Below are 27,965 nucleotides of genomic sequence, written 5' to 3'. Positions count from 1 at the left end.
TAAGAGAGCTTCAGTAATTTTCTTACCCTTTTCACTTCTACAGCAGACATCAACTTGGATATATCAAAGCCTTTGAAAGCAAACCTGAGTTTTACCAAGTTGGATCAAATAAACCATTTTTTGAAGAAGATAAAAAATGTACACAGCAAAGCGTCCTCAGCACCGTCAGACACTGTGCTGAGTAAGGATGCGCTTCCAGCCTCCAAATGTTACCGTGGGAAGTTATCCAAGCTTAAAGTTCATGGTGATGGAGCACAAAAGATTCCATTTCAAGAAAACATATGGAGAACGATTTCCTGCTTTCAAAAAATTTCTGTTCATACTACTCAGATTGTGGTCTCCGTGGAAACTGTCCCCCATCCTAATAAACCATGCCTGTTGGCATCTTTATCCACCCTCAGTGGAAGCCTTAATGTCAAAGCAGCGCAGAAAGTACCTGGTAAGTCACAGTAAAGGGGCAAGAGAGATGTCAATGACTTGTTAACATCTAAAACTGCATAATGTTGAAGGTTTGTATTATGTAGGGGCAAAAAGTTTCAAGAACCATTAGAGATGGGTACATTTCTGGTTTCTTGCCTTATTTTAAAGAAAGTGCTACAACAAATTATTTAAGCCTAAGTATTTTATGCCCCAAAGTGTTCTTGTCTACCTCTTCAGGCGTGTTCCTACAGACTTCTTTAAAACTGTTCATTCCCAAATTTCTTTTTACCTAACATAGCTGTAGTGGAAGAACAGAGTAAGCATCAGGTTTTGCAAACCATCCAAGTAGTAGCTTTCAAAGTGTAGTCTCGGAACCAGCAGCATCTGGGAGCTTGTTAGAAACGCAAATTCTGACTCTACTGACCTACTGAATCAGAAATTCTGGGCATGGCGCCCAGAAATACGTCTTCCAACAAACCCTACAGGTGATTCCGATGTGCTCCATTAAGTCATTGGTAACAATTTATTAAAAAAAAAAAAAAATTGCTCTGGTGGCAGAAATGCTACACCAAAAGTAATAGAAGCCAAGGTTCAACTTTGCAGAGACAGTGCCACTGAAGATTCTCAGACAGCAACACCTGCAAGGAAAGGCCCTGCTTCAGTGCCTAGCTGAGCAAAGGAGCCTGGACCTGGCAACTGAATGTCCTTGACGAGTGGAGAGGTGAGAAATTAATGGGCAGTGACATCTACATTGTCCTCTTTTGTTACCATGCCTACATTGTTTGGTGCTTTTTCACACTGAATCAAAAAGAGTAGGTAGAAGGAATGTGAGGAGAGGAAGAGGAAAAACAAGGTAAAAGTGGGGAATAACCATTTTCAATTACAGAAACTGCTACTGTTAAAGTTCAGTGCACTGAAGCCAGAAACTCCGCTCTGAAAGTAAAAGTAGCAAAAGGAAAACATTTTTTCCACTTTTATTTGGAGGGAAGAAGTGGGGCTAGAGGGGTAGTATAGGGGATAAAGTAAATCCTGAAACTGTATGCAACTCAGTTGCTTACTAAAAAGTGGCAGCTGGGACTAATTGTATAGTCAGTTTGGGCACAGTAGTTGACGAGATAAAGAAGCAGTTTTGTAGTTGAGAAGTATGAATTTTAGGCCAAAAAATAAATGATTTATTTCTTTCTTACCAGAAGTATTTGTGACCAAGCCAGCTTAAAAGCACTGTATTTTTTTATTGTCTTAAAAGTTAGAAATGAAAAATGTAAGGTCCATGGTACATGAAAGACTATGAAGCACTGAAGGCTGCAATGTCTGATTTATCCACAAATAAATTACAATCCAGACCACACTGGGACCATTCCCACATCTTTCCAGTTGTCCCTGAATCATAGCAAGGAAAGGTTAGGACTGAAGTAGAATGAAAGCATTTAATATATACTGTGCTCAGTCATCCTCATTTCTTGTTTCATTCATTTGCTATTCATATTCAGTAGTGTCTGTTCTCAGTAAGTTTCTCTAAAATATAATTAAAATCTTCTCACTGACCTTTTCAAAGTAGTAGATGCATTCTGGTTGTGTAACTTGTTTTTCCCTTTAGTACCCCATTCTTTTTATAGTTATAACTCTTAAATCTAGTTAAATGCAGTAGAAACTATACCCTTGACTAAGAAATACTTTATATAACTATAATCTGTAGTGTGCAGCAAATGTTCTTAAGTAGTTACTTGCATCAACAAATCAATCAGATTGAAGTTAGCCATTTAATTAATATGGATAGAAATAGTTTTAGTATGAGTGTAACAAACACCAAATCTGTTTTATCTACATTTCTGCTTAATGTGATGGCATGCTCGAAAAAAAAAAGAAAACAAAGTTGGCAAAATAATAATAAATTATGATTAAATGAAGTGAGATTGAAAGCTCTAGTTATTGTTGTAGGTTGATTTCTAGGAAATTATAATTAAGAGATTACTATGTATTTTTCAGACATTGATTTTCTACCAAGGAAAATTTTTAAGAAGTGAAATATAATTTAAGCTCTGAACATTCATTTAATTGTATATTTACCTATCTTAAAAATTCATGCTTTGCAACTTGGATGAAATATATGCAAATATATATTCAAGGTTTATTTTTGGTAAGTTGTAAAAAGTATTTTCCAGCCAAAAAAAAATGTCCTACCAGTAGTCGTATTTCTTTTTGTATTTTCCAGTGACATCGTTCTGTACGCAACCAAAAGTTTTAATAGTGTATCTTTGAGCCCAATGGAGTTAATGTCAGATTTTTATAGTTTGAATCTAATACAGAAATACTTAACTGTGTCTTTGATTTTACAGTTTATATAACTATTGTGACCATCTGCAGCAGCTGCACTTTTCAAATTATTTGCTGAACCAAATTGAGCACAGTGACAAAAGTAGTCATCTCAGATGTACTATTAAACAGAGAAAGAAAAAGGAGCATTGCCTTGGTACAGCATAGCCATCTGCTGTACAGATGTTATTGTATAGAATGACTTAAGATAAAATAATTGTAGAAAATTTTCATTAAAACCTCAACAATTTGCACTTGTTTATGCGAATCTGCATAACTCCCCAATGAGACAGCACACTTGGGGTTTCTTTGGTTCTCACTCACTTTCTCTTTGATCCTTTTTGATGTGCTGACTTTAATAAACACAGTCAAAAACACTGTGCAAAAACATCATGGAAAAAACTACAAAGGAACAATTATAGCAGCAGAAACTACTCTAATCCCTAACTTACGCAAGCTATTTTTAGCGAAATATTTTTTTTAACACTCTTTATGTGACAATGTTATATAAACAGGGTAAAACAGTCCTTTCCAGATGAGTTTTAATTTAGGAGCTGAAATAGATTTGTAATGCTAGAGGAATCTTACATTCTAAGTAATATTTAGAGAAACACAATTGGGAATGTGTCGTAGGCATGTTTCTTCACTTGTGAAAAGTACAAAAAATATTTGAGTTTGCCTGATGATTATATTTTTTTTAATCATCTAAACCGTCATAAGCTTATGGGAAGTGTGTGCAGAAAGGAAATAATAAAAGAATGAGAGAGAAAAGTTAATGTTCTCCCCCACGACATTCTCAGTACATTTAAATCTGAAATGCTTTTATGTTCATTTACTGGTTTTTACAACAAAATATGTACAGATTATTCTCTGAAATGTTTTCATCATTTGAAACAGAATGAAATGGTTAAATATTTTCCACTTTAAAAGAAAGTCTGTGAGTTCTTCTTAGCTTTCTGTACTATTCCGTGGCCCTAAACTATCCGAGTTTCAAGGGACGTGGGTTTTTTAAAATTCCATTCTACAGATGCTAGTGTAGCAGTGACTTATAATAACCCAACTCATATTTCTGCTAGAATACTTATATTCTCCCATGTGTCTTTGGTAAAATGGCCCTAAAGTTCTGATTTTAGAACTTTACATACAAGATGTAATGCTTGTATTTTTTTAAATTGGTGTATAATCCCCAAAATTTCTATGATTGTGTATAATGCTGCAAAATTTTCTATGATTATGTTATTGATAACGAAATTAATCTTGTTTTAAATTTTTATCTTATTTCCTGAAACATTTTAAGGCAGACATTTCTTTTACTGTCCATTAAATCTGGCCCATTCTGTAGTATGTTCTTCTTAAAAAAATATAACAACCCGCCGCCCCCCCACCCTCCGCCCCATACACACACACACATCTCGTCTTTTTTGCTGTTTGAAGTATGGCGTTTTGGAGAAACCTTAAGTATATAGCTATAAATTCCGAACCAACAGTATAGAACTTTGCACAGGCAGGGTGGAGAGTGAGCTGCAGACTTTAGCTCTCCTTGTCAGAGTAAATTATGGCTCTATTAGGGCGGCACTTCTTAGATTTCGGCAAACAAGGGTACACAATTCAGGCTGTGAAATAGCTGGGCTTTAAGCTGCCTTGCTCTTTCTTAGGGGCATGTCTATTAGCAAGCTCCCTGTAGATGAGGAAAAGGCAGAATAGGGTATGAACAAGTTAGGTGGCACAGAGGGCTGGGGAAGAGCCTGAGTGAGGCCATCTTGGCTGGCATGTTAGTCCGAATCAAGGAAAAATTGCAAAAATCCCCTTTCCATAGGGACTTAGGGGACTTTCATCCATGCAGAAAGCAATAAGTTGAATTCCTAGTCAAAGAACTGTGGTTTAAATAACTTTCACTACCCCAGCCTCTGTCATCCATATGTACTTATCTTTGTGTATAAACAAAAAGTAGAAAGCAAGCAAGCATAACCACATTATTCTTCACGGATACAAATGCCTCTTCTCATGTTCACTGCATTCAGGACTAATAAAAATGTAAAGAACTAAAGCTCCTTTTCATGTCCTGAAAAGTGAAACTAGGTCATTAATTGATACAGAGCGGAGCTCCAGCTTTTCATTCCAGAGTCAACTGACTCTCCTGAGGACAATCTCCTAAGGCGTTGTCATAGCCAGTGGATGCTGCAGAAATGCAAGTAAGCCTGAGGGGAAATAAAACATTAAATTAAATATGACTACCTAAAATAATATATTGCAATAACAAGCCATTTACAACACCCCAAAGATTTTTGTTACTTTTAGAAAGAAATAGCATCTTTTTCCAATGCCTGAACAATAGGAAATGAATTCTTCAACAGTTAAAGCCAGAGGACACACTTAACTTTTAAACAGCCACTGAGGATTGAAGTGGAAGTACAGCTTGTAGACAGCTATACAAATCACTAACAAACCTTAATGAATATTGGGTGTGGGCATCAGGGTCCTGTCATATTTGACACCGTGTCTCAAGTAGCTTAAACCCAACACTCAAGGAAAGGTGGAGACCTCATTGGGTCTGTAACATCTGGGGTTTTATTTGTCATTTTGGCATACCCAGCAAGCGCAAAAGAAAGAGTAAAAGGGGATTATCTTGACAATGAAATGAGTTACTGAATCTTGTGATAATGAAAAGCAGAAGAATTCTAATGCCTCTCTATAGTCCCTGAGGTAGAGGTACGTTTATGGTTTTGCAGAAGTAAAATGTAGGCAGGCAGAACAGATGGCCTAGAGTCTGTGAAACCTGACACCCCTCATCCCAGCACTGAGGACCACTATTAATCCTGGTCAGATTCCCTCCTATTACTTTATAACAAGGTTCAAAGTTGCTACTGATGAACTGGCCTGTCCTCCTTTTTTTGCTCTTAAATTACCTGTGAATTACTGATTTTTTTTTCAATGATGATTTTTCTGTGCATAATGGTCACCTACTGAGACATTCACAAACCCATAGGATGTTCTAAAAATTGAATGGGAAATATGTGGAAAAAGTAAAGTTCTCATAACTTTTTCTTCCAAATAATGTCCCATTATTTTTTCCTCTAATACAGTGGGAAATAAAAAAGGTAAATGCCTAAGTCTCTTGGTGAGTAGTTTTTTTGTCCTCTCTCTTAGAAATTATATGCAATGGAAAAGAAATCCCAACATACAGATTTTATTCTCTTGGCTGTAATTGTTATCAATAATATATGATTAGATAGAATTTTGGACAATAATAAATAATGTTAGTACTGCTATCTTAGAAATTATCTTTTTTCACCCCCTCATGATATTAAAAAAAAAACTTACTAGTAGATATATGATGTTCAGGCATATTTCTATGGTCATATTTTTTTATTTTGCTTAACCAAATTATATGAAGTTGACATCTTTCATTTGGAATATTTAAAATTTTTCTGCTAAAGGGTTTATGTGTTTCTTTTTTTTATTGTCGCGTGATTTTTGTTATTCAGGTACACTTTTTTTAGTGCTGTGAGGTTACTAAGTTTACTGCTTTGGATTTTAATGGGAAGCCTTTAAATACCTTAGGATAGTAACTTCAGAAATTTAGAAGAAAACCACTGGGTGAGATTTCTGATGTGTTCATTTCCAGGCTGCCTGAAAAGTAAAATTCGTCCCATGAGCAGCCATCTTCAGATGTCTGAGCATGCTCATGGGCTGTGGCGCAGCGAACACCATGTACCTGCCCAGCCTTTCATAGACGGAGATGAGCTCATCTCAGACAGATAGCCATCTCCGACTTTTTCTTCTGATTAATCACCGACCTGAACTCCATTTGAACCTTGTTAGACAAAAAAAACAAGCAGAATTCCTGGCCCAAACTATAAAATATAATTAAGCCCTTTTGAAATGATGTGTAAAAGAACATTGCTATACCCCCACTTATAACCACTACCACCACCACAACCAATAAAGTTAAATCAAGCACTGCCTGTAATGGATTAAAATAATAAATGTTCCTGGATTTCCGTGTTTGAAGTACTTGAAGAAAACAGGCTCCCAGCAGCCCGGGTAGCTGAATGCAGGAGAGACATTTATTAATGACGAGTTCAAGGATTTGGCCTGTTTAAGATCATTACTTTGTGTTTACCGTGGGTTACACATCTCTTATATTTTTACACAGCCCACATGTGTCCGCGTGCAATAAGGAAAGCTTTTTTTTTTCAACAAAAGAATTGTTAATTGTGTAAATATGGTTTTCTTGGGGAATGTGGAGTCTTCGTAAGGCTCTGCTCCCTTCTAATGAGAAATCTGGCATAGTTATTATACTCTTCCAAGTAGGTTCACCTTCAGATCTTGTCTTCAGGTAGTAGTCTTCCTCCCTATTGTTTTTAGTTAAATCCCAAACTTAATCTAGATTCTAGAAAACTGTTGGCCTCGGGTTATGTATTTTAGAAGTGTGTCCCATCGCACTAAACTTTGTGCGTCTTATGTACTATAGGAAAAAAAATACTTTTAAAAAAAACACTGCTTTTTATTTCTTCTCCTAGCTTTAACAAAGATATGATAAAGAACCATTCTTCTAGATTTAGATATATTTGAGGGAGTAAAGGGGACAACTAATAAAAATTTCTCATATACACATATTAAAACAGTGTTTCTTGGACAGGAGGGAAAAGGGTGTTTGAGACAACAAAAATTCTGTTAATTAACAGAAGGATATCTCACTGTGCAAATGCTATTGGAGAAGAAAGTTTCCGGTCCTAGTAATTAGATACTAGACATCTCTTTCTTAATAATGTTTCCTTTGCATCCTAACAGTGGCACCTTATAAGTTAGTATTAGGTGAAATGGACCAGAATTATTGTCGCCCATAGCACTGGAACTGTGGGAAAAGAAGAGGGTTAGAAGTTACTCTTCTCCCACTCCACTGAATTTGTGACAGTATTTAGTTTTGCCTGTGGTCACAGCAAATTGCCTTCTCATCCACATAAGCCAGAAGGCTGTTTGCTAGGAAAGTTTTTGGCATAGCAACCCTGCCAGCGATGAGTGACTGAAGACACATCTTAGATGTTCTTTTGCTCTCTGGCTGGGCCCCTGGACCTGTAGGCTATGTTGGCCTAAGGTACCGAGACCAAGCAAGAGAGAGGGGACAGGAAAAAGCATTTATTGCCAACCCTGTTACCAATTGGAAAAATGAAATTACTAAGAGCTAGCTAACAGCAGTAGTTTTTATAAAGCAACATGGTGCTGGAAAGAGGCAGACAGTCTTAATCCCAGCCCTGCTACTTGCTGGCAGTTGATCCTGGTAAAAGTTACAACACAGCTCATTTCCAAAATAAAGGCAAAAACACTTAATCCACAGGGCTGTTGAGCGGATTAAGTGAGATAATGTACACACAGTACTCCACACATTCCTTGGCACAAATTTATTAAATTCCTCAATAAATATTTGTGTTTTTGTATCTTCCTCCCCTTCACTCTCCCATGACCCTTCACTTCAGTCATACCCCATGAATGCTGAGGTCGTAGAGCATTTAATTTTAGAGCTGAAAACTGTCTGAGAGATCATCCTCTCCTTTATCAGGAACACTTTTTATCCAGCTCCATCATCCACACATGCTGTATCTAGGATAAAATAGCTAACTTGACTGTACCGAGTTGATATGACTGTAACCAAAAAACTTAGTATATCTCAGTCCTGTCTCCAACAAATTCATTTAAGTTTCTTTGAGGATTTTTGAAATACTGAACATCCCTCATGGACCAGAATTACTATATGGGATTCCTTGCGTATCAGAGAACCCTAGGTTGAGGCCCATTGAGCTAGTCTGAACTCCCTTACTTAAGGATGCCGAGATTAAGTGATTTGTCCAGGGGTTCTCCAGGGTGCACGGGGAGCGATAACACATCTCCTAGCTTCTGGTTTCTATTAAACCAGTCTTTAAAAACCTGGATCACGTAGATGAATATCAGTTTCTAAACCATTGCAGTGAATTGCTTAGGAAGCCATTTTGTTTTCAACAGTGTTTTGATACCAGTTTTTCTATTCATGTGACTGACTTAAAAAAAATTAATCCACCAGCAGTTTCCTCATTAAGTTAACTAGCTACTGTGTTCATCTAAGAAACTTTCAAAGTATATATTTACAGTTATTCTTTCCTCTATAAGCAGGTTGTTACACACTTTCCAGTATGCACAGATTTCTTAGTCTGCTTTTTTTTAAGTAAAGCTACATGATCCAGTGAAGTTTTACTTCCCTAACAAACTGACACCACTGTAAAAACAGCAAGCATGGTGGCAGATTGGAGGGGAAGAAAGGGGCAAAGCATATCCAGCATTTTCCTTTGGTATGTTCAGTTTAGTTTTTCTAGGATCCAAGAGTTCTAAAACATTTCTCAAAAAAATACCTTTTCCAGACAAGTGAAGGTCAAAGTCATGTCCAACTCTTTGCAACCCCATGGACTATAAATAAAGTCCATGGAATTCTCCAGGCCAAAATACTAGAGTGGGTAGCCTTTCCCAGGCTAAGTATAAATAGCCTTTCTGCCTTTCTTTATGTGAAAAAAAAAATAAAATCTTTTCCTGCTGCTTATCATTTTTTCATGTCCAGAGAATACGTTTGGATTAGACTAGAAGTTCCAGCTTTTACTTATTGATGAGGCCTAGATGAGAGTTCCTGGAAATCTCACCAATGGGAAACCATCAGGTGCTTCAGAGAAGGGATATGTGTTAGCAGGTCGACTAGCCAACCGGACTTTCATTTTGAGAGCTAGACTTTTTAGTAACTTTGTTGGGAAGAACATCCCTGCAGCTTAAACAGTGGTGTCCATGTAGTTCTCTTAACAGTTTTGCTATATTTTGTTTCATACCTTAATCTTGTCCTATATTACAACTTTAATAACAGATACAGATATAGGCATATTACAAAATAGGATGTAATTAAATAAGATCTGAACCACTTACCTATTCTGATCAAGAGGGGGAAAACCAGCTATTTTCATGGTTAGAATACCCAAGTGCAAGGATTTCCCTGGCAGTCCAGTGGTTAAGACTCCGTGTTTCCACTGCAGGGTGCACAGGTTTGATCCCTGGTCAGGGAACTAAGATGTCACATGGTGCAGCCAAAAAAAAAAAAAAATCTCAAGTGCCGGTTTTTTTTTTTTTTTTTATGCTTCAACATAATTAGTTGAAGGAACTAGAAATGAAAAGATTTCTAATCATCTTCTTTCGTGGACCAGACTTACAGAATTTTTTTCCTAGTCATCTAATCACTTAAAAAATTTTTCCTTTCTCACTTTCTGAGTAATCCTCGTGCTTCACTATTATGCAAATTGACTTCTGGATGTATCTAACAATGCTTGCTGATTTTCTAGTAACCGTAGATTATTTCCAGCTGGATAAAAATACCTGGATATGCTTTGCTAGCACATGTCATCACTGAGTACTCTTTCTGTTGATGTACAGAAGCCTGATGTAGACCGCACTTTGCACAGTCAGCATGTAGATAGTAGGCGCCTTGCTAAAGATCTAGCAGAGATTGACGATGTAGGGCTGGCAGCATTTTGTAAACATTCTCCAAAGCAAGTGGTTTGCATTTATTAGTCTTCTGAAGGAGTATTTTAAAGGTCAGGAAACTATTTGTTCCTTGAACTGAATTTTTACATTCAATGAAAAAGTATGTCAATATGCAAACAAACCAAGATTATTTCTGTTTATCACACCAGTTGGTTCTGAAATTAACTTCTCCGTGTTGATACACCTCATTTACTTTAATTAAGTATCTGCCATTAGTTTGCTACAACTGAAATTAAATATATAAATACAGATCTTTGGACAAGGCCAGTGGAAGAGTCAGGCAGAGAAGTATTCTATTGAATGTAAGGAGGTAGAGAGAAGAGGGGATATGTTTGGTCAAAAATGACCTGATCCCACAGTTGCAGAAAGCAAGACAGGATCCTGGGTTGTATCCTGGGACAAGAACAGGACATGAAGGGAGAAACTGGTGAAATTTATATAAGGTTTATTAGTAGTGTTGTATCAGTATTAATTTTTTGGCTTTTGAGAATAGTACTATAGTTTATATGAGTTGTTAACAGTAAGGGAAACTAAATGAAAGACATCAATTTTGCTGAAAGCCTGGAATTATTTCAAAATTAAATTTTACAAAATGACCTGATCAGTGATTGCATAAATAGCTTTAACAATATCCATGTTTTTTAAAATATTCATGCTTTTAAATTTTATGATCATTCTAAATCTTATAATTTTGCAGCATATTTCTTTATTTTCTTTTCTCATTATTTTTGGAAATTTACGGGAAAATTAAAAGTATGGAAAATGTAAAGATAACACATCAAAAGCCTATATACTCTTGAGCTAGAACAAATGTTAGCATCTTGTCATATTTGCTATATGTGAACATGCACACAGGTGCAGGGGAGTGGTAAAACTTCCACATTTATTCAACTTTTTCCAGTGTTTCAATGCTAAGAAGTTTGGTGGGTTTGTTTGTTTGTTTATTATTTTTACTTGTAGTCATTTTGTCCCACCTTGCATTAGTCCATTAGGAAGAAGATTAACACATGCCTTTAACTCACTTTCTGTTGCCATTTATTCCAGATTTTGAATGGATAAGTATCCATCTTAAATGAACTCTGAGTATTCTTTGTGGCTTTGGGTTTATATGTGTGGTGATAATATAAAATAAGATTCATTTCATCCCAAGAAAGATATTTAGTATGTTTCCTGATGGAAAAAAACAAAGAAAACAAAAAGGAAGGGATAATGTCCCGTAGGCCAGCTTCTCACAGAGTAAAAGAAGGGGGAAAAGAGAATTAATAACCCTGTCTTGAGTCCCAGGGATTATTTTCATATTTTGTGGTAAAAGTGTGAACTTTGGTTTAGCATTTATAAATGACTCTGAAATTTATCACCACTCTTTCTTATGAAGTGATCACCATAATCTCTTATTACTGGTCATTTACACTAAGATTAAAACCACTTGAACTAATATATTTTTCTCTTATTTTATTGTAGCTTTTTAAAAATGTAGCAGGAAATGTTCAGAAGGAAATGGAGGCTCTATTTTAAACTTAAAAAACGGTACTTGTGGGTTAACCTTTCTGTGATCCCACAAGTAACTGGATCTCCTCATCGAGGAGCAAAGCCACAGCTTTGGTGTGTGTAGCAGGTGTAGTGGATAGGTAGGCACGTGGGGATAAGTTCAATTACTTGCTTAAGTTTCAAGAGTAAACCACACCTAATTTCCTTGTAGGTGTAAGACATGAAAGAGAAGAAAGGAGACAGAAGGGACCAGGTAGGGCACATTTATGTCTACAGGTCATGTGTTTGCATAACACCTTTAGGCAATGCCTGTTCCTACATCCTCACTGTCAACATTAGCGTCTTAATTCTCAGTATCCTCTGTGAGTTCAAACTCATGATCAGTGCTGGTGGACTTGAGAAATAGGCTGGAGGGGCTTCCCAGGTGGTGCTCCTGGTAAAGAACCCACCTGCCAATGCAGGAGAATTAAGAGATGCAGGTTCAATCCCTCAGTCAAGAAGATCCCCTGGAGGAGGACATGGCCACCCACTCCAGTATTCTTGCCTGCAGAATCCCATGCACAGAGGAGCCTGGCAGGCTGCAGTCCATAGGGTAGCAAAGAGTCAGACATGACTGAAATGACTCAGTATATGTGTATGTACAGACTGTAAAGGATTAGAAAAAGTAAGAATAGAGGGAGGGGAAATGAAGAGGGAAAGAAAATAACAGGGCCTTACAAAAAAGGTGTTCAATTACATATTTGATTTAGAGTGAAAGAACAGACAGCAGATAAAATGAATAAAAAGCAAAAACAAAGTATTTGTATGATAATAGGGAAGTATTTGTGTTTTTCAACAGTTCCCTTGCTTAACAGAGTCAATATTATACATATTGTTGATTGTCTTTTTTTTTCCCCTCTCAATGAGATCTCAGAACTTGAAGCTGACAAATTGAGGCTTAAGGCTAACAAATGACAATATCTTGTGATGTAAAAGAGAATGGCAAATCATTCACTTTATCTTTGTGTATACCCCACTGTATGGTAGATAACCAGTAAATTTTGGTTCAATGACAAATACATACCTGCATAAATATCAAGTTAGAAGTTTTCCAGGATATCCAAATTCTCTATAGACAAGTTAGAAGCATGGGAGTAGCACTTATTTAAGAAATGAGGCATAGTTATGGATAATGTCCTAAGAAATTATCCTTAAAGCCATGATAGTAAAGAAGTTCACTGAAATATCCTGCACAAGGTGGCTGCCAGCAGCCTTCATTTTCTTGACTTCAAAACCGGAAAGCAAGAGAAACGGTTTCTTTCCCCAAAGTATTGTGCCTCACTGTGTGTGTGTGTGTGTGCGTGCACACACGCAGGTTGCCATTTCCTCCTCCAGGGCATCTTCCCAACCCAGGGATTGAACCCACATCTCCCTTTTCTGCTGTGTTGCAGGCAGATTCTTTACCAGCTGAGCCTCACTGTTTTTCATTAAATCTTATGTTCATTCTTGAACCAGATCAAACTCCAGTGAGACTCAAAGCTGAAAATCTAGAAAGTTCAGCAGGTTCCTAGCCCTACGAGTCTACTTTGTAGAAAACCAGTTATCAAATTCTGCCATTGCTAAAATATAGCTGCAGCTGAGTCAGCACCTGACTCAACTGCACAGTCTCTTGAATTTCAGTCGTAGTGTGTCTCTTCCCTCCTTCCTCAGTGTGCTCCTGAGTCTGATCCCCCTTTCTTCCTGTTTCAGGTTCCCAGATGTTTGCCTGGCCGTTCATTCACTATATCTGGGCCATTTTCCCAAGATCTCAGTCCCTACCTTTATCTTTACTTGCCCAGGAATTCTAGGTGTCTTGTTCTCTCTACCTGAGCAAAAAAGAATAGAATTTGTATGACAGTAGGAAAATGTTCATGTGTTCAGCAGCATACACAGTAACACAAAGGCTGTCAACATTTCGATTTTTTTAATGTAAAAATGCAAGTCTAGAATTTTTTCTTACATCCCCTCCTCACTCTAGCAATAAATACTTCTAGTTGTGTAATGTTAGGGAATTAAGAAAAACCTTCCACCAACACTGCGTTCTTTGAGAAGAGGTAGGCACTTTCTGAGGAATACATAGTAAATTTTGTCATTCCAGTTCTACTCTTTTTTTAAGGCAAAACCACAGAAACTAATTTAGACCGTATAGTATCAGTATTTTGAGATCATTGCTACATATTAGAAATAACTAGTAAGGTTCAAATTCTGTATATATGTATGAAGTTACTTCTACAAAGAAAATTTTATGTACTTACAAATATCTTTGTATAAATGAAAAGTGCTGTAGAGAGAGTGAGAAAGGCAATATTCATCTGTATGCTCCAGACAAAATGTTGTCAAGCCCGTTCTTAGACTTTCAGGGATAAATATCAGCCCTTCCTTTTGATAGTCTTTTTTTTTTTTTTTTGGTAGATGATTACCTTTGCTTTAATAAAGTTGTCCTTTATGTCTGTCTTAGTTCTTTTGCTTTAATTTTGACCACTCTCTCCAAGTGATGTTTTGGGGATGATTAGAAATGAGTACATCTGAAGGAGTACTCTGCAGGTTTCTCACTATCATAGGAAGAGATTACAAATAAAAAAAGGGACTATGCATTTAAAGTGGATAACCGACAAGGATGTACTGAATAGCACAGGACCTCTGCTCAATTTTATGTGGCACCCTGGCTGTTTGAGGGAAAATGGATACATGTATATGTATGACTGAGTCCCGTTGCTGTTCACGTGAAACCATCACAACATTGTTTGTAATTGACTACACACTAATACAAAATAAAGAGTTAAAAAAAGAGAGAATAGGCTAGAAACCAAATTCTGTGGTTTTGGATTAGAACTAGAGGTATCAGTATGAATTCATTTAATGTATTTACTGATACAGAAATATTGATGGTGTGTATACATGTGCAGTAAACATAAATATACTTCTTAGCCACTCTGCTGAGAGGCTCTAGGAGCAGTGACACCTTAGCAGCAATGAGCGTACCTACCACCCAGATTTTGGTTTCTAGCTACCGTTCTTTAGCAAAAGAAATCAAAATTCTGCAGAAATGACTAATGCTAGAGATGGGATGGGGAAAAAAATACTATTGAGCCTGAAACATCTTGTGGCCAGAAAATAAAGAAGTTATCAAAAAATGATAGGGATATATCAGAATGACATGGGAATCAACTTGAAGGGATTCCCAATGGCCAAAAATTTAAGCAAAAAAGTAAAATAATGAAAGTATTAGATTAGTGCTCATAAAATTGATATTCATGAATACATACTGGTATAAATAAATAATTGAACTAATAAAGAGGGTAGAAGGGACAGCTCTTTTTACTGTAGAATGAAAGTGAAAGTGAAGTCGCTCAGTTGTGTCTGACTCTTTGCGACCCCATGGATTGTAGCCTACCTGGCTTCTCTGTCCATGGGATTTTCAGGCAAGAGTACTGGAGTGGGTTGCTATTTCCTTCTCCAGGAGATGTTCCCGACCCAGGGATTGAACCTGGGTCTCCCGCATTGTAGGCAGACGCTTTACCATCTAAGCCACCAGGGAATTAGCTAATAAATGTAGAAGAATAAGAGAAATTGAAGATTAACATTACCAGACCCCACAGTGATAACTGTTGCAAGCAAGCACCATTGATGAATGCTACTAACTTAGTGACTGAAAGTTTGATGTAAAAGAGGATACATGGATAATCTCCAGATACCTCTCCACAAGATAATTATTATTTACATATGGAAAAACAACAGTGGTGAAACCTGATAGACACCACTTTAGCTATGTTATGAAGATTAATATTACCAGCAGGTAGTAAAACATCAGTATCGCTCCACTATGATGCGCTGAGAAAGATATCACTTCTCTTGTATTCTTGCCAAAAATGCATAACCTCATTCTAATGAGAAAACACCAGGTAAATCCAAATTGAGAGATATTCTGCAAGATAATGGCCTGGACTGTTTAAGAGAATCAAGGTCATGAAAGACAAAAAAAAACTAGAGGATCTGTCACTAATTAAAGAAAACTAAGGATTCTAGATTGGATCCTGGATCAGAAGAAGGACTTTAGAAGAATAGAGTGATATAGAAATTGATAAGTGTTAGAAACATATCTAAGAGTGAGCCCTCAAAGTGGGCCCCAGATTTATCCAATCCGGGTGCCTGATAAGAATGATAAACACTAAGATTTAAAAACCTAGAAGACCTTTAACACTTCCTGTGTGAGTGACCAATAGAGCATTCACATTAAGATTGTTGTTGTTAGTTGCTCAGTTGTGTCCGACTCTTTGTGATGACCCCCTGGACTGTAGTCTGCCAGGCTCCTCTGTCCATGGAATTCTCCACCAGATAATGGGATATTTCATTGTAGGGTAGTATGAAGATCAATGTATTCATATTTGAGAATAATGGGTATTGTAATTCTGACATTCCTTTAATGCTCATTTGCTAGATGATTGTACTCAATTAAGCCCTACCTTTATAATCCCATTATGACAAATTTCTGAATAAGAAATTGATATGTTTCATTTAGCAAGTACTTACTGTTGAGAATTAAATATTTTAGGAAATATAATGCAGGTAAATCAGAAGTCATTCTATCTCTCCGTTAATAAAGATGATTGTTGATTCTTGTGTATTCGAGGGCCTGTTCTGAATTTTTTAATTTACTGTTCTATTTTTTTTAAGCGAAGTATAGAAAATTATGTAAGTGAAACAGAAGTCTTATTGCCACATTTGATGAACAAATTTAAGAAATTGATTTCCACCGTCACGATTTTTAACAAAAGTCTTTAACCCTAACATTCTTGTGAATATGATTGTCTTCCGTGGAAGATTAGAAGTTGCATGGTGTGTCTTATTTCTAAAGTAGGAACATACAACATATATGCAATTTTCAACTCTCCACAGAATTAAAAAAAGCCAATGTGGGTATTGTACTTTGAAACATGTATACTGTGGGTCTAAGGTGTTTTTTAATCTTTCATCTCTTTTAAGGATCAAATATCATTAGAAAAATAAGCCATAGACATTACAAATGTGGTCTGGTGAAATTCAATATTCACAATGACAATTCAGAATATGGACTCCTTAGGGGAAAGTTAACCCACCACTCTGACTTTTCATCCAAATATCTTAAAGTGTGCCATTGGTTTTATGAAAAGGTTTTGATCTACACTTCTAGTTAAGTTCAAAAGAAAAGCTCCATTTTAAAGTGTATTCCTTTTCTGGATATATTTACTTTGAACTATAGCATATAGTTTTTCCCATAAATCTAACCTGCCACTATCTGTTTTTAAAACTTTGTAAACTTCAAGTGGTTATGATGTGTGAAGTTTGGATTAAACTAAATTTTTTAGAAAACACATGTTATATATTTTGATTGTTTTGAATTTTAACATGGGCCAGTCAAAAACTTGAGTGTCTAGCAAAGTAATATACTGTACTCTGTTACTCTAAGAAATCACAGAAAATTGCCCTCTCCCATCATGTTAACAATAGACAAATGAAGCAGCTGTTCTCATTCTTAATGTAGTTTGAAAAACTTGCACAGTTTAATGAAAATGTCTCTACTCATAAAACTTAAAATGCTCACACATGGAAAAAGTCATAATGTTTTGGCAAATATTGCTTTGTTAGGAATGTGAATAAGGTATACCTGCTTCATAGCTAGAATTCTATATAAATGGCATGAAACTGTGGGGAAAAGCCAACTGAAAAGAAAACTCTGACAAAGGATGAGTTGACACTCTTAAAAAATACAGGTAATTCTTGCCCAATCATACTTTTTTTCTTGACAAGGAAGACTTACATTATCTACCTCTCTCCATCTCTTCTTTTTTTTTACCCTCTAGGTGTGATTCTTGGGTCATCTTTTCTACTCAGCGTAAATGATTTTCTCCTTAAAACGTGTCTCAAAGAAAGAAGTCGGATTCTAATAGGACCGTGTTGTGCTACTGCCAATTTGGAAGCTAAGTGGTGTAAACACAGTGGCGATCCAGGCCCAGAACAGTCCATACCAAAAATATCCATTGATTTAAGAGGAGGTCTGCTACAGGTCTGTGGGGATTGGCCCCATTTTTTCCCACAAGTTTTAAACTAGCCTTTGTTCATTTTTTTGAACTGTTTCATTAAATTTTAAACTTAGTGTGGTGAGAAAGGGTATTGTCGGATTGGTGTCTTACTAAACTTTTTTAACAGCTTTATTGAAACATAATTCACAAACCATACAATTCACCTAATTAGAGTATAGCATTCAGTGATTTTTTTAATGTATTCACAGAGTCACGTGGTCATCACAACAATCCATTTTAAAATATTCTCACACACCTACTTGCAAAACCCTTCAACCATTCACACTCCCCATCATCCTCTGATCCCCTCCCCAGAACTAGGAGACCACTATTTTCTGTCTCTGACTCTTCTGGACATTTCATATAAATGGAATCATATGAAATGCGGTCTTTTGTGAATAGCTTCTTTCACTTAGCATAATGTTTTCAAGGTTCATTCATGTTTCTGCAGGTGCCAGTACTTTATGCTTTTTACAACCAAATAATACTCCACTGTATTGATGTACCTCATTTTATTTATCCATTCAGCAGTTGATGGACGTTTAGATTCCATCCACTTTTGGCTATTATGAATAATGCTGCTATAAATATTTGTGTATAAGTATTGTGAGGACATGTTTGGAATTGCTGAATCAATAAACTTTTTCCTAATGTGTAGACTTTTCTACTATAAAGTAGTCAGCCTGTCTCAGGCAGTGTCATCAGTAATACATGAGCCATTTCCTAATGACATGTTGTTTAGCTGTTATGCTGTCTGATGACTAACATGACATACAACTTCACACTGCAGTGTTTTATGCATTTGATTTGCAGCCAAGTGCAGAATATGTGAGGTTATCCAATTTATTTCTTGATAATTTTCTATTTGGATAGAATTTGAAGGTTTTTTTGGTATGATTTGATGTCCCCCAAATGTGACACAGATCTAAAGAGCTTGAGAAATTCAGAGTTATAGAAAGTGGAAATGACTAATTTCTTAATAGTTGAGGCATATTAAATATGGATTTCTTGTTTTAATCTATAAGCTGTCTTGCCTCCACTGTTTCACCAGTTTTCTTACTGACACAGAGCTCGATGTGGGCAGAGCCTAATAACTTACTGCTTTATATTGGTCTGGAGATTTTTAGTATCTGTTATAAATCTTCATATATTTACTAAGCTTGTGCTTATGTGTTGTTTTGTCAAGAATATTAATTGCATTACCATTTTTCCAAGGAAGCAAAGTAAATCCACATTAAAAACAAGAATAAAAGCAAAACAAAGTATATAATCTCTATATTATAAAGCCTCTTGACATTTTAAGAGCTGGAGCATGGTATTTGACTCGCCAACTTGACTTTTCACCTATCACTATTTTTTTCAGATTCAATACAAATAAGATTGATGAGGGAAAAATAGACTTAGTATCATATCTCTTACCTTCATTTCTGAGATGCCTTAATTCCAGAGGTAGGACTTAAACTTAGGGTTTAAAACTTGCCCACAAAGCATAGGCTTATTCTTTTCTACCTTTGTATATTCTTTTCTTCTTTTCTGTATTACCTGGTTCTCTAGAAAATTACAGTTGTAATGCTTTCACCTGAAATATTTGGAGAAATTCAACTTTATTAAATGTTTAAGTCCTCTGACATTAATCATTATTCCCCACTGGTCATCCTTCTGTTATAGACAGTCTTCGCCTGCAGAAAAAGGGAAGGTGATCCTCTCTGTTAGATGAAGTAGCAAGAGTTTGTTCTGAAACTCTACTGTAGCTCCTGTGCAGTTGGTTCTCAAGGGCTGTGTTGGTTGGTACTTTCTCACTAAACACTGAAATTGGGAGCCTTTTAAGTTCAAGCTCATTGAGCATCTTCCTTCTCTTTTTCTCTGAAAGTCAAAGTACAAAGAAAGGAACCCTAATAGCAGGATGTGTTCATGTAATCTCGTGACAAAATAGAAGCTATTCTACAAACCTGTTATTATTAACATTTTGACCTGAAAGGATCTTCATTGCTTCTCTCATACTGTATTCAATGTTCTTTTCCCACTTAACTAAGTTAATTCATAAACATTACCTCTCATCTACATAATTTTATTATCAATTCAGCATTTAAAATTGATTGCTACCCACACATTATAGGATTTGCTTGATTTTCTTGTTTCTATGTATTTCCCCAATAATAGAATTTCATCCCAAAAGTGAATTGCTTAAAAATTACAGGTTGGTTATTATCAGTAATTAAATGTAATTATAGTCTTGAACTAATTCAAATATGATCGTACCTAATTATCCTCATGAGATATTTGTATTTAAAGCCAGTAAAATTTTTCATATGATTTTAAAGGTTTTCTGGGGTCAAGAACATTTGAATTGCTTAATTCTTCTACATGAATTACTCAGTGGATACCTTAACGAGGAAGGAAATTTTGAAGCGAAAGTTTCTGAAGCAGTTCCACAAATGCCATCTCCTTTGGAAAAAAATCAGATATTTAAAAGTGAACAAAGTTCAGATGACCTACGGACAGGTCTATTTCAGTATATACGGGATGCTGGTAAGTAGCGATAGCCTCACTATGACTGTGTGTTTACCTCCATATTAGGTAAATGATAACAGTTCAACATCACTTGAAAACTAAGTGCATAGAATACCTGCAGTACCAAAACAGTACTTTGCCTTTCAGTCTCTCTTAAGGGAAGATTCTTGATTTGTTCCTCTCTTAAACCATATAAACATGATCAGACAGCTTCTTTATATTCTTTTCTTTTATATTCATAATTTTTTCTTGCTGTAATGAACCAACATGTCCCACTTCAGAAGCATACAATTAATTATACTTTCATTTAACAGAACCTTTGAAAATGCCTGGTGTCTATGAAGTCTTGTTTTACAATGAAACCGAAGATAGCCCAGGGATGATGCTATGGAGATACCCAGAACCTAGAGTGCTCACCCTTGTACGCATAACTCCTGTGCCCTTCAACACCACCGAGGATCCAGACATTAGCACAGCAGACCTTGGTGACATGCTGCAGGTTTGGAATGACTCTTCATTTCAAAATAAAAACACTGTGGGAAGGTGCTGATCAGATACTTGGAAAAATATTGGGAGCATACCTATCTTTTCCGCCAGTTGTCTCAGAGAAATATACATGTATGTGCACATACAAACATACATATGTACACATACACACAAGACACATGCACACTAGAAATGTTAAAATAAGGGAATGAAGGTATTCAGATTCATGGTACATAGCAGTTTTGAGAGTTCTTGGCTCTCCTCTTTGACCTGTAGCCTACATGGTCTCCAGCTGTAATGGGACAAGCAGTGTCACTGCGTTCACCACACAGTTTCTTTTTCTTTTATTTTAAGGTTTATTCTTTTATGGATGGGGTGGATCTTCACTGTGGCACAGGCTTTTCTCTCGTTGTGGTGCGTGGGGGCTGCTCTTCATTGCAGTGTGCGGGCTTCTCATTGCGGGGGCTTTTCCTGTCGCAGAGCACATATAGAGCGCATGGGCTAAGTAGCTGTGGTTCCCAGGCCCTAGAGCACTGACTCAGTAGTTGTGGCGCTCAGGTTTAGTTGCCCCAGGGCATGTGGGATTTTCCCAGACCAGGGATCAAAGCCATGTCCCCTGCATTGGAAGTCAGATTCTTTACCACTAATCACCAGGGAGGCCCCCACCACACATCTTCTGAATAACCTAGCACGTGCTCACACCCTTCAGCATGTTTAGAGCTGTTCTATGAAATAATATATGCCCCCATAAGGCTGGAAAGGGTGACAATTTTCATTTCATTTCCAGAGTTGAAAATGGTCCTGGACCAGTGGTAGGCTTGTAGGAAAGCCATCTAATGAGTGATTATATTCCCTATGATTCTGTGCAAAGTTTGTTGTCCATCATTTCCTCGAGTGCAGATATCACTGTATTATTATTCTACTTATTAATTCTACAGACCTGAATTTCTCCTAAAATTTGTTTTTCTCCTAGTCTTCCACCTGTTGCTCAATCACACAGTCATTCACTTGAAGGCATTCCTGATTGCTCTTTTTCTCTAACTTCCCACATCAACATGTCCTGTCAGCTCTACCTCCAAATATGTCCCTATTCCATCTACTTCTCTGTGTTTCTACTGGTACAATTTGAGTCCAAGCCACCATCTTCTATCCCCTAATACAGTAGCTTCCTAATTGGTCTCTGTGAACCCATCCTTGACTCCCTGCAATGCACTTTTCAAATAGCAACCACAGTGATCTTTTAAAAATGTAGATGAGATTACCTCACTCCCCTAACTTGAAACCTTCCTCTGATACTGAGAACAGAATTCAGTATCTTACTCTGGCCCACAAGGACCTATCGTCTCTGCACTGCCCACCTCTCTGGTATGTCCTGATCACTTATCTCCAGCCCCTCATAAATAAATATAAACCAGTTTGTTTTTTTTAATGACTGATCTATATTTAAGTCAGAATAATAATACAAATCAGAGGAGTCCACACTACCTATTATAGGCTTATTTAATTCTTATTTAGATTCTTGATTATAATATAATCAGATGTTCACCTTCTGAATTGATAACAATGAAATGTGTCATTTTGTCAAATAAACCAGAGTGTGCAGAACTATCCAATTTGCCACAATGTCAACTGTCTCTACTTTCATTTTTTTCCCTTGTGATGAAGACTTCTAAGATCTGTCCTCGTAGCAACTCTACTTTGATTCTTAAATGTTCACATTTGCTTCCCCATCTGTCAGAGTCATATTCATGATTATCTTCTCTACCAGTATTCTTGGATTATTTTTGCTGAACAAAGTGGCATTGTCTTTGAATCCTACTGTCTTGTTCGACTAGCCTAAATGCAGAACATCTGTAGTATTTTCAGTCACAATGAAAATACTCATATATCAATGTTTCAGCATCATGTAAAGGGCTTTTTTTGTAACTGATTTTAGGGTTCAGATTTATAGTTAAAAATTATCCTAAGCCTGATAACCATTGGTAGCAAGCAGTATTACGCCAGTTGTATTAAACAGAGCATTTAAGTTAGAAAGTACATTCACTAATGACATGTTCTTCATCTTCTCACTGCCACTGGAGAGGCAGGAGAGCAGAGTGGTTATGGGAATGAACTATAGCCAGAATGCCTGGGTTCAGATTCTGGCTCTGCCATTTTCAAGCTGTGTCACCTTAGACAAGTAAAGTAGTCTCTCGACCTCAGGTTTTCTATTTTGCTTTTCTTTCATCAATAAAATGAGGCTATTCATAATGTAATGGCTATAGGAATGAATATTTATAAGACACCTAGAACAATGCCTGGCACATAGTAAATGCTATATAAGTATGGGGACTACCAGTACTGTTACAATGATTGTCGCCAAAAGTCTTTTCATCACGCGGAAGCACAGGCTAGACCAGAAAGAGCTGGGGTCTAATGGCTCTCCAGACCAGCGGAAGTAGTCTAGGCGATCTGGGACAGTCCGGGGGCCTTTACAGTAGACTTGGCGCATAAGCACTGCGTGAGGGAAGCCTGGCAGGTTTCAACAAGACAAGAGTTGATATCAGAGAAGTCCTGCTATATTTCGTATCTTCTTGGAGAGAGAGGAACTGATGTGTGGCAGAGTTCAAAGACAAGGCTGCTGGTCTAAGAAGCAAGACAGGGTTATACCTACTGTAAGCTGAAGGGGAAGGCTAGATCCCAGTGCTGATCAAGAACACCCAAAGCTAACAGCTGAGACAGAAGAATGCTACTGAGCTCCTGGCCTAGCCTTATATTCACCTGGTGAGGAGCAAAATTCATCCCAGGGGTTGGGGTGACCTCATCTGTGGAAATATGACAGCTTTTTTCTTGAGCCCTGGCAGTGCCAGAACCTGGGCATACTCCTGAGGGGGTCAGAGATGGATGAGACACTGTTCAGTCATTAGAAGCTATCTGTGCAGCAGGCAGGTTTCTGTGGTTGTTTGGGGCAGAAGAGTTTCCATAATTTAAGCATTCAAGTATTCAGCGTTAAACCTCTGTCTTGTCAGAATCCTTCTCCCAGTCTGTGTAAGTATCTCTAGATCTGTACCAGAGACACAGCTAAAATATTGAACTCCCGATCCTGAATAGCAGGGAACCTGTGAAAAGAAGTCTGTTTATCAACCTGGTCTAGTGTAGGTAACCTGGACATTAAAGTCTCAGCTGCTGACTCCTGTCCCCTCCCCCTTTGTGTTTTACTAATTCAGTGACCTTAGGCAAACTGCTCATCTCTTGGAGACTTAATTTCCTCAACCGAACATCTGAGTCAACACTATTTACCTTTCAGAGTTTTTTCCATGAGATTTAAGTGAAATATTAAAGCTAAAACAAATGCCTTACACAAAGTGAGCTCTTAATAAATGTTAATTTCCTTCCCTCCACTTCTCCTTCATATTCAAATGCCTGGACCAAAATAAAGCCTCTTAAATGGGATTGCCTAAATTGCCAAAGCCTTTGACTGTGTGGATCACAATAAACTGTGGAAAATTCTGAAAGAGATGGGAATACCAGACTACCTGACCTGCCTTTTGAGAAATCTTTATGCAGGTCAGGAAGCAACAGTTAGAACTGGACATGGGACAACAGACTGGTTCCAAATAGGAAAAGGAGTACGTCAAGGCTGTATATTGTCACCCTGCTTATTTAACTTCTATGCAGAGTACATCATGAGAAACGCTGGGCTGGAAGAATCACAAGCTGGAATCAAGATTGCTGGGAGAAATATCAATGACCTCAGATATGCAGATGACACCACCCTTATGGCAGAAAGTGAAGAGGAACTAAAAAGTCTCTTGATGAAAGTAAGAGGAGAGTGAAAAAGTTGGCTTAAAGCTCAACATTCAGAAAATGAAGATCATGGCATCTGGTCCCATCACTTCATGGGAAATAGATGGGGAAACAGTGGAAACAGTGTCAGACCTTATTTTGGGGGGCTCCAAAATCACTGCAGATGGTGACTGCAACCATGAAATTCAAAGACGCTTACTCCTTGGAAGGAAAGTTATGACCAACCTAAATAGCATATTCAAAAGCAGAGACATTACTTTGCCAACAAAGGTCTGTCTAGTCAAGGCTATGGTTTTTCCTGTGGTCTTGTATGGATGTGAGAGTTGGACTGTGAAGAAGGCTGCGTGCTGAAGAATTGATGCTTTTGAACTGTGGTGTTGGAGAAGACTCTTGACAGTCCCTTGGACTGCAAGGAGATCCAACCAGTCCATTCTGAAGGAGATCAGCCCTAGGATTTCTTTGGAAGGAATGATGCTAAAGCTGAAACCCCAGTACTTTGGCCACCTCATGCGAAGAGTTGACTCATTGGAAAAGACTCTGATGCTGGGAGGGATTGGGGGCAGGAGTAGAAGGGGACGACAGAGGATGAGATGGCTGGATGGCATCACTGACTCGATGGACGTGAGTCTGAGTGAACTCCAGGAGTTGGTGATGGACAAGGAGGCCTGGCGTGCTGCGATTCATGGGGTCGCAAAGAGTCGGACACGACTGAGCGACTGAACTGAACTGAACTGAAATGGAATTTCAGCCTTCAGTCTCTTCTTCCAACCTGCCCTACTGAGTTCTTAAAGGAAAAGGTGGATTGTGTCATTCCCTGAGGAAAACCTTCCATGGTCCTGTCACTCTGTTAGACTGACCTGGATGTAGTGAGTGAAGTCGCTCATTCATGTCTGACTCTGCAACTCCATGGACTGTAGCCTCCCAGGCTCCTGCATCCATGGAATTTTCCAGGCAAGAGTACTGGAGTCGGGTGCCATTTCCTTCTCCAGGAGGAAAACCTTCAGTGGTCCAGTCACTCTGCTAGACCGGCTTTGAGGGCCTTGCTAAACCTCCAGGCCCAGCTTTGCCTTTCCTTCCCTTATACACAATCTCTGCTCTGGTCAAAGGGGCTGGTGGCCGCCCATGACTGGACCACTCCCTCTGCCTGGGCATCTGTCTCTTTTTTGCTGAAATCCAGTCCATACTTCCAGACAGCTCCAGTGCCATCTGGAAGCCTTTCCTGGACACCCTCTCCACCCATGATACTGCCTTTCTCTGACATCCTGTAACACTTCATGGCATCAAGTTTATGCTGTTTCTCACCTAGTCTTCACGTTTTAGTCATCCATATCTTGTCTCCCACCTAGGTTTCCAAAGGAAATGGTCACATCTGATTTGTCATTATGTTCCTTATAGTACCCACTGCTGTCGAGATGCTCAGTATATTGAATGGGTGGATGAGTACATGGATATCTATGTTCCTGGTCTGTGTAATTCAGACATATTCCATTGTTTGCCATTATTTTATGGGGCTATTGAATGCATTTGGTTTTACAAACTGAATTATGTCCGGATGCATTGTGTTTTATGCTTCAGTGGTATTACCTAGTATAAACACACAGTCTAATGTCATTACGTTACATGGGCTCTTGGTGAGATCATTGAATATTCTGCCAAGTCCACTGCCCCTAGGCAGGGGCTAGTTCCTAAGTACAAAAGTAAGTTAATCTCCTTGGTTTTAGTCCTGAAAACAAAATCGAGTTTGGATTTTTTTTTCCTTCAGTATTATTTGGTTCATAAAAAAACTGACCTTACATAGACTCCTTAAATGTATTTGTTTATATGTCTTTCCATGATTAATATTGGGATTTATAAACCAGGCTCCTCATATGACTTTATGGAATTTATTTTGTGATTGTACTGAAAAATATGGAAAACAGTTCTATGATGTTAAACTAGCCATAGGTTCAGAATAAAGACCCTGAAATTAATGTTCACAAAAAGCAAAAGGAGCATATTTTGCATTCAATTTTATCATGTTAAATTTAAGTGTTAGTAGTGTATTTGTGCTCAATTGCTCAGTTGTGTCTGACTCTTTGCGTTCCCATGGACTGTAACCGCCAGGCTGCTCTGTCCATGGGGTTTCCCAGGCAGAAATACTGGAGTGAGTTGCCATTTCCTACTCCAGGGGATCTTCCCAACCCAGGGATCAAACCTGCCTCTCTTGAATCTCCTGTGTTGGTGGGCAGGTTCTTTGCCACTATCGCCACCTTAAGGTAGAGTAATACCAGCAACCTACTAGAATAGATGTGCTATTGAAGTGAGCTGAAAGGTAAGAAACTTCTGGCACTGTGTCTGGCATATACTGTGGGTTTTCCTCTCTCCTCATCCTGTGTGTATACGGCCTACTGAGGTTTCCATTTTGGAAATACCCATGTTCTCAGATTGTGAAATTTTAATTCATACTTTGTAGTGGAATTGGTAATGGGGATTTTAATTGTCACATAGTTCAGTCATGGTGCTTGTTCTTGTTCTCTTGGTACTGTATTACTCTGGTTTTAATATTTATTTTCATTTATATATTGTACTAAATGTTTAGATATCTTCATTAGGTATATGACAGTAGCCCAAACTAAATAATCATCTTTCCCCAAGGATCTCAAGAGTATAAAGCTTGAACATTACAATTCAAGATAAACATTCAGTATTGGGTTGGAATCACTGGAGCAATTTAAGCAGATGTGAAGTAAAGTTAAAGAAGTAAAATAAAGGATAACATACTGTATGGATTAAAAGTACAGACATAAGAGCTAAAGTCAGACGTTTCTCTTAATGTAGAAAATATCTAGGGTATACATAAGACTACTGGTGTTAAAGTCAGATAAAAGGGAAAGAAAATGTTTAAGTAATTTTGAGAAAAAATGAACACAGGTTCACAAAACCTTACATTAGAAAAATGAAATAGACATTTAAAATCAGATCTGTACCTTCAGAAAATGTGAATATAATTAACAAATGAGAAGATAAACATATATATCTGTTACTTTTATTTCCACATTGTAGCATTTATCATCAATAAATGTTGAATACCTTTTCAATATAGCATATGACAATGAAGATATGAAGAGACAGAAGATCTGCCCTTACTCTTGTAGGGATTATAATCTAATTGAAAAGAGAGGCCATAATTACATATGCAAATTCAGGAGATAGAATAGCTGAATATGTATTAGGATAGACACATTTATATAGGAGAAATCATGTAATTTGGGGAATTATGACATTTAGAAGAGTAAATTGAATTAATTGGCAAAAAAAAGAATAAGTTTGTTACTAAAGCTCTATAATTTCATA

The 27,965-nt window shown here is 37.4% G+C and overlaps 1 protein-coding gene across 16 annotated transcripts in view; it reads left to right on the top strand.

The window, feature by feature from the left end:
* The window catches only part of VPS13B (vacuolar protein sorting 13 homolog B), an 804,527-nt gene that overhangs the window by 623,657 nt on the left and 152,905 nt on the right, over positions 1 to 27,965 (top strand). For 14 of the 16 annotated variants that reach the window (XM_061438325.1, XM_061438316.1, XM_061438314.1 and 11 more), the window contains 4 exons: positions 44 to 439; positions 17,631 to 17,833; positions 20,171 to 20,378; positions 20,675 to 20,859. In XM_061438325.1, coding sequence (XP_061294309.1) covers positions 44 to 439; positions 17,631 to 17,833; positions 20,171 to 20,378; positions 20,675 to 20,859 — 992 coding nt within the window. Of the gene's footprint in view, positions 1 to 43; positions 440 to 11,983; positions 14,385 to 17,630; positions 17,834 to 20,170; positions 20,379 to 20,674; positions 20,860 to 27,965 lie in introns of those variants that run through there. The other 2 variants (XM_061438319.1, XM_061438330.1) reach the window with 2 other exon arrangements.

This window comes from Bos javanicus, chromosome 14 (genome assembly GCF_032452875.1).
Source record: "Bos javanicus breed banteng chromosome 14, ARS-OSU_banteng_1.0, whole genome shotgun sequence".
In the NCBI taxonomy this organism is placed as follows: Eukaryota; Metazoa; Chordata; class Mammalia; order Artiodactyla; family Bovidae; genus Bos; species Bos javanicus.
This window is presented reverse-complemented; position numbering and strand designations above follow the sequence as displayed.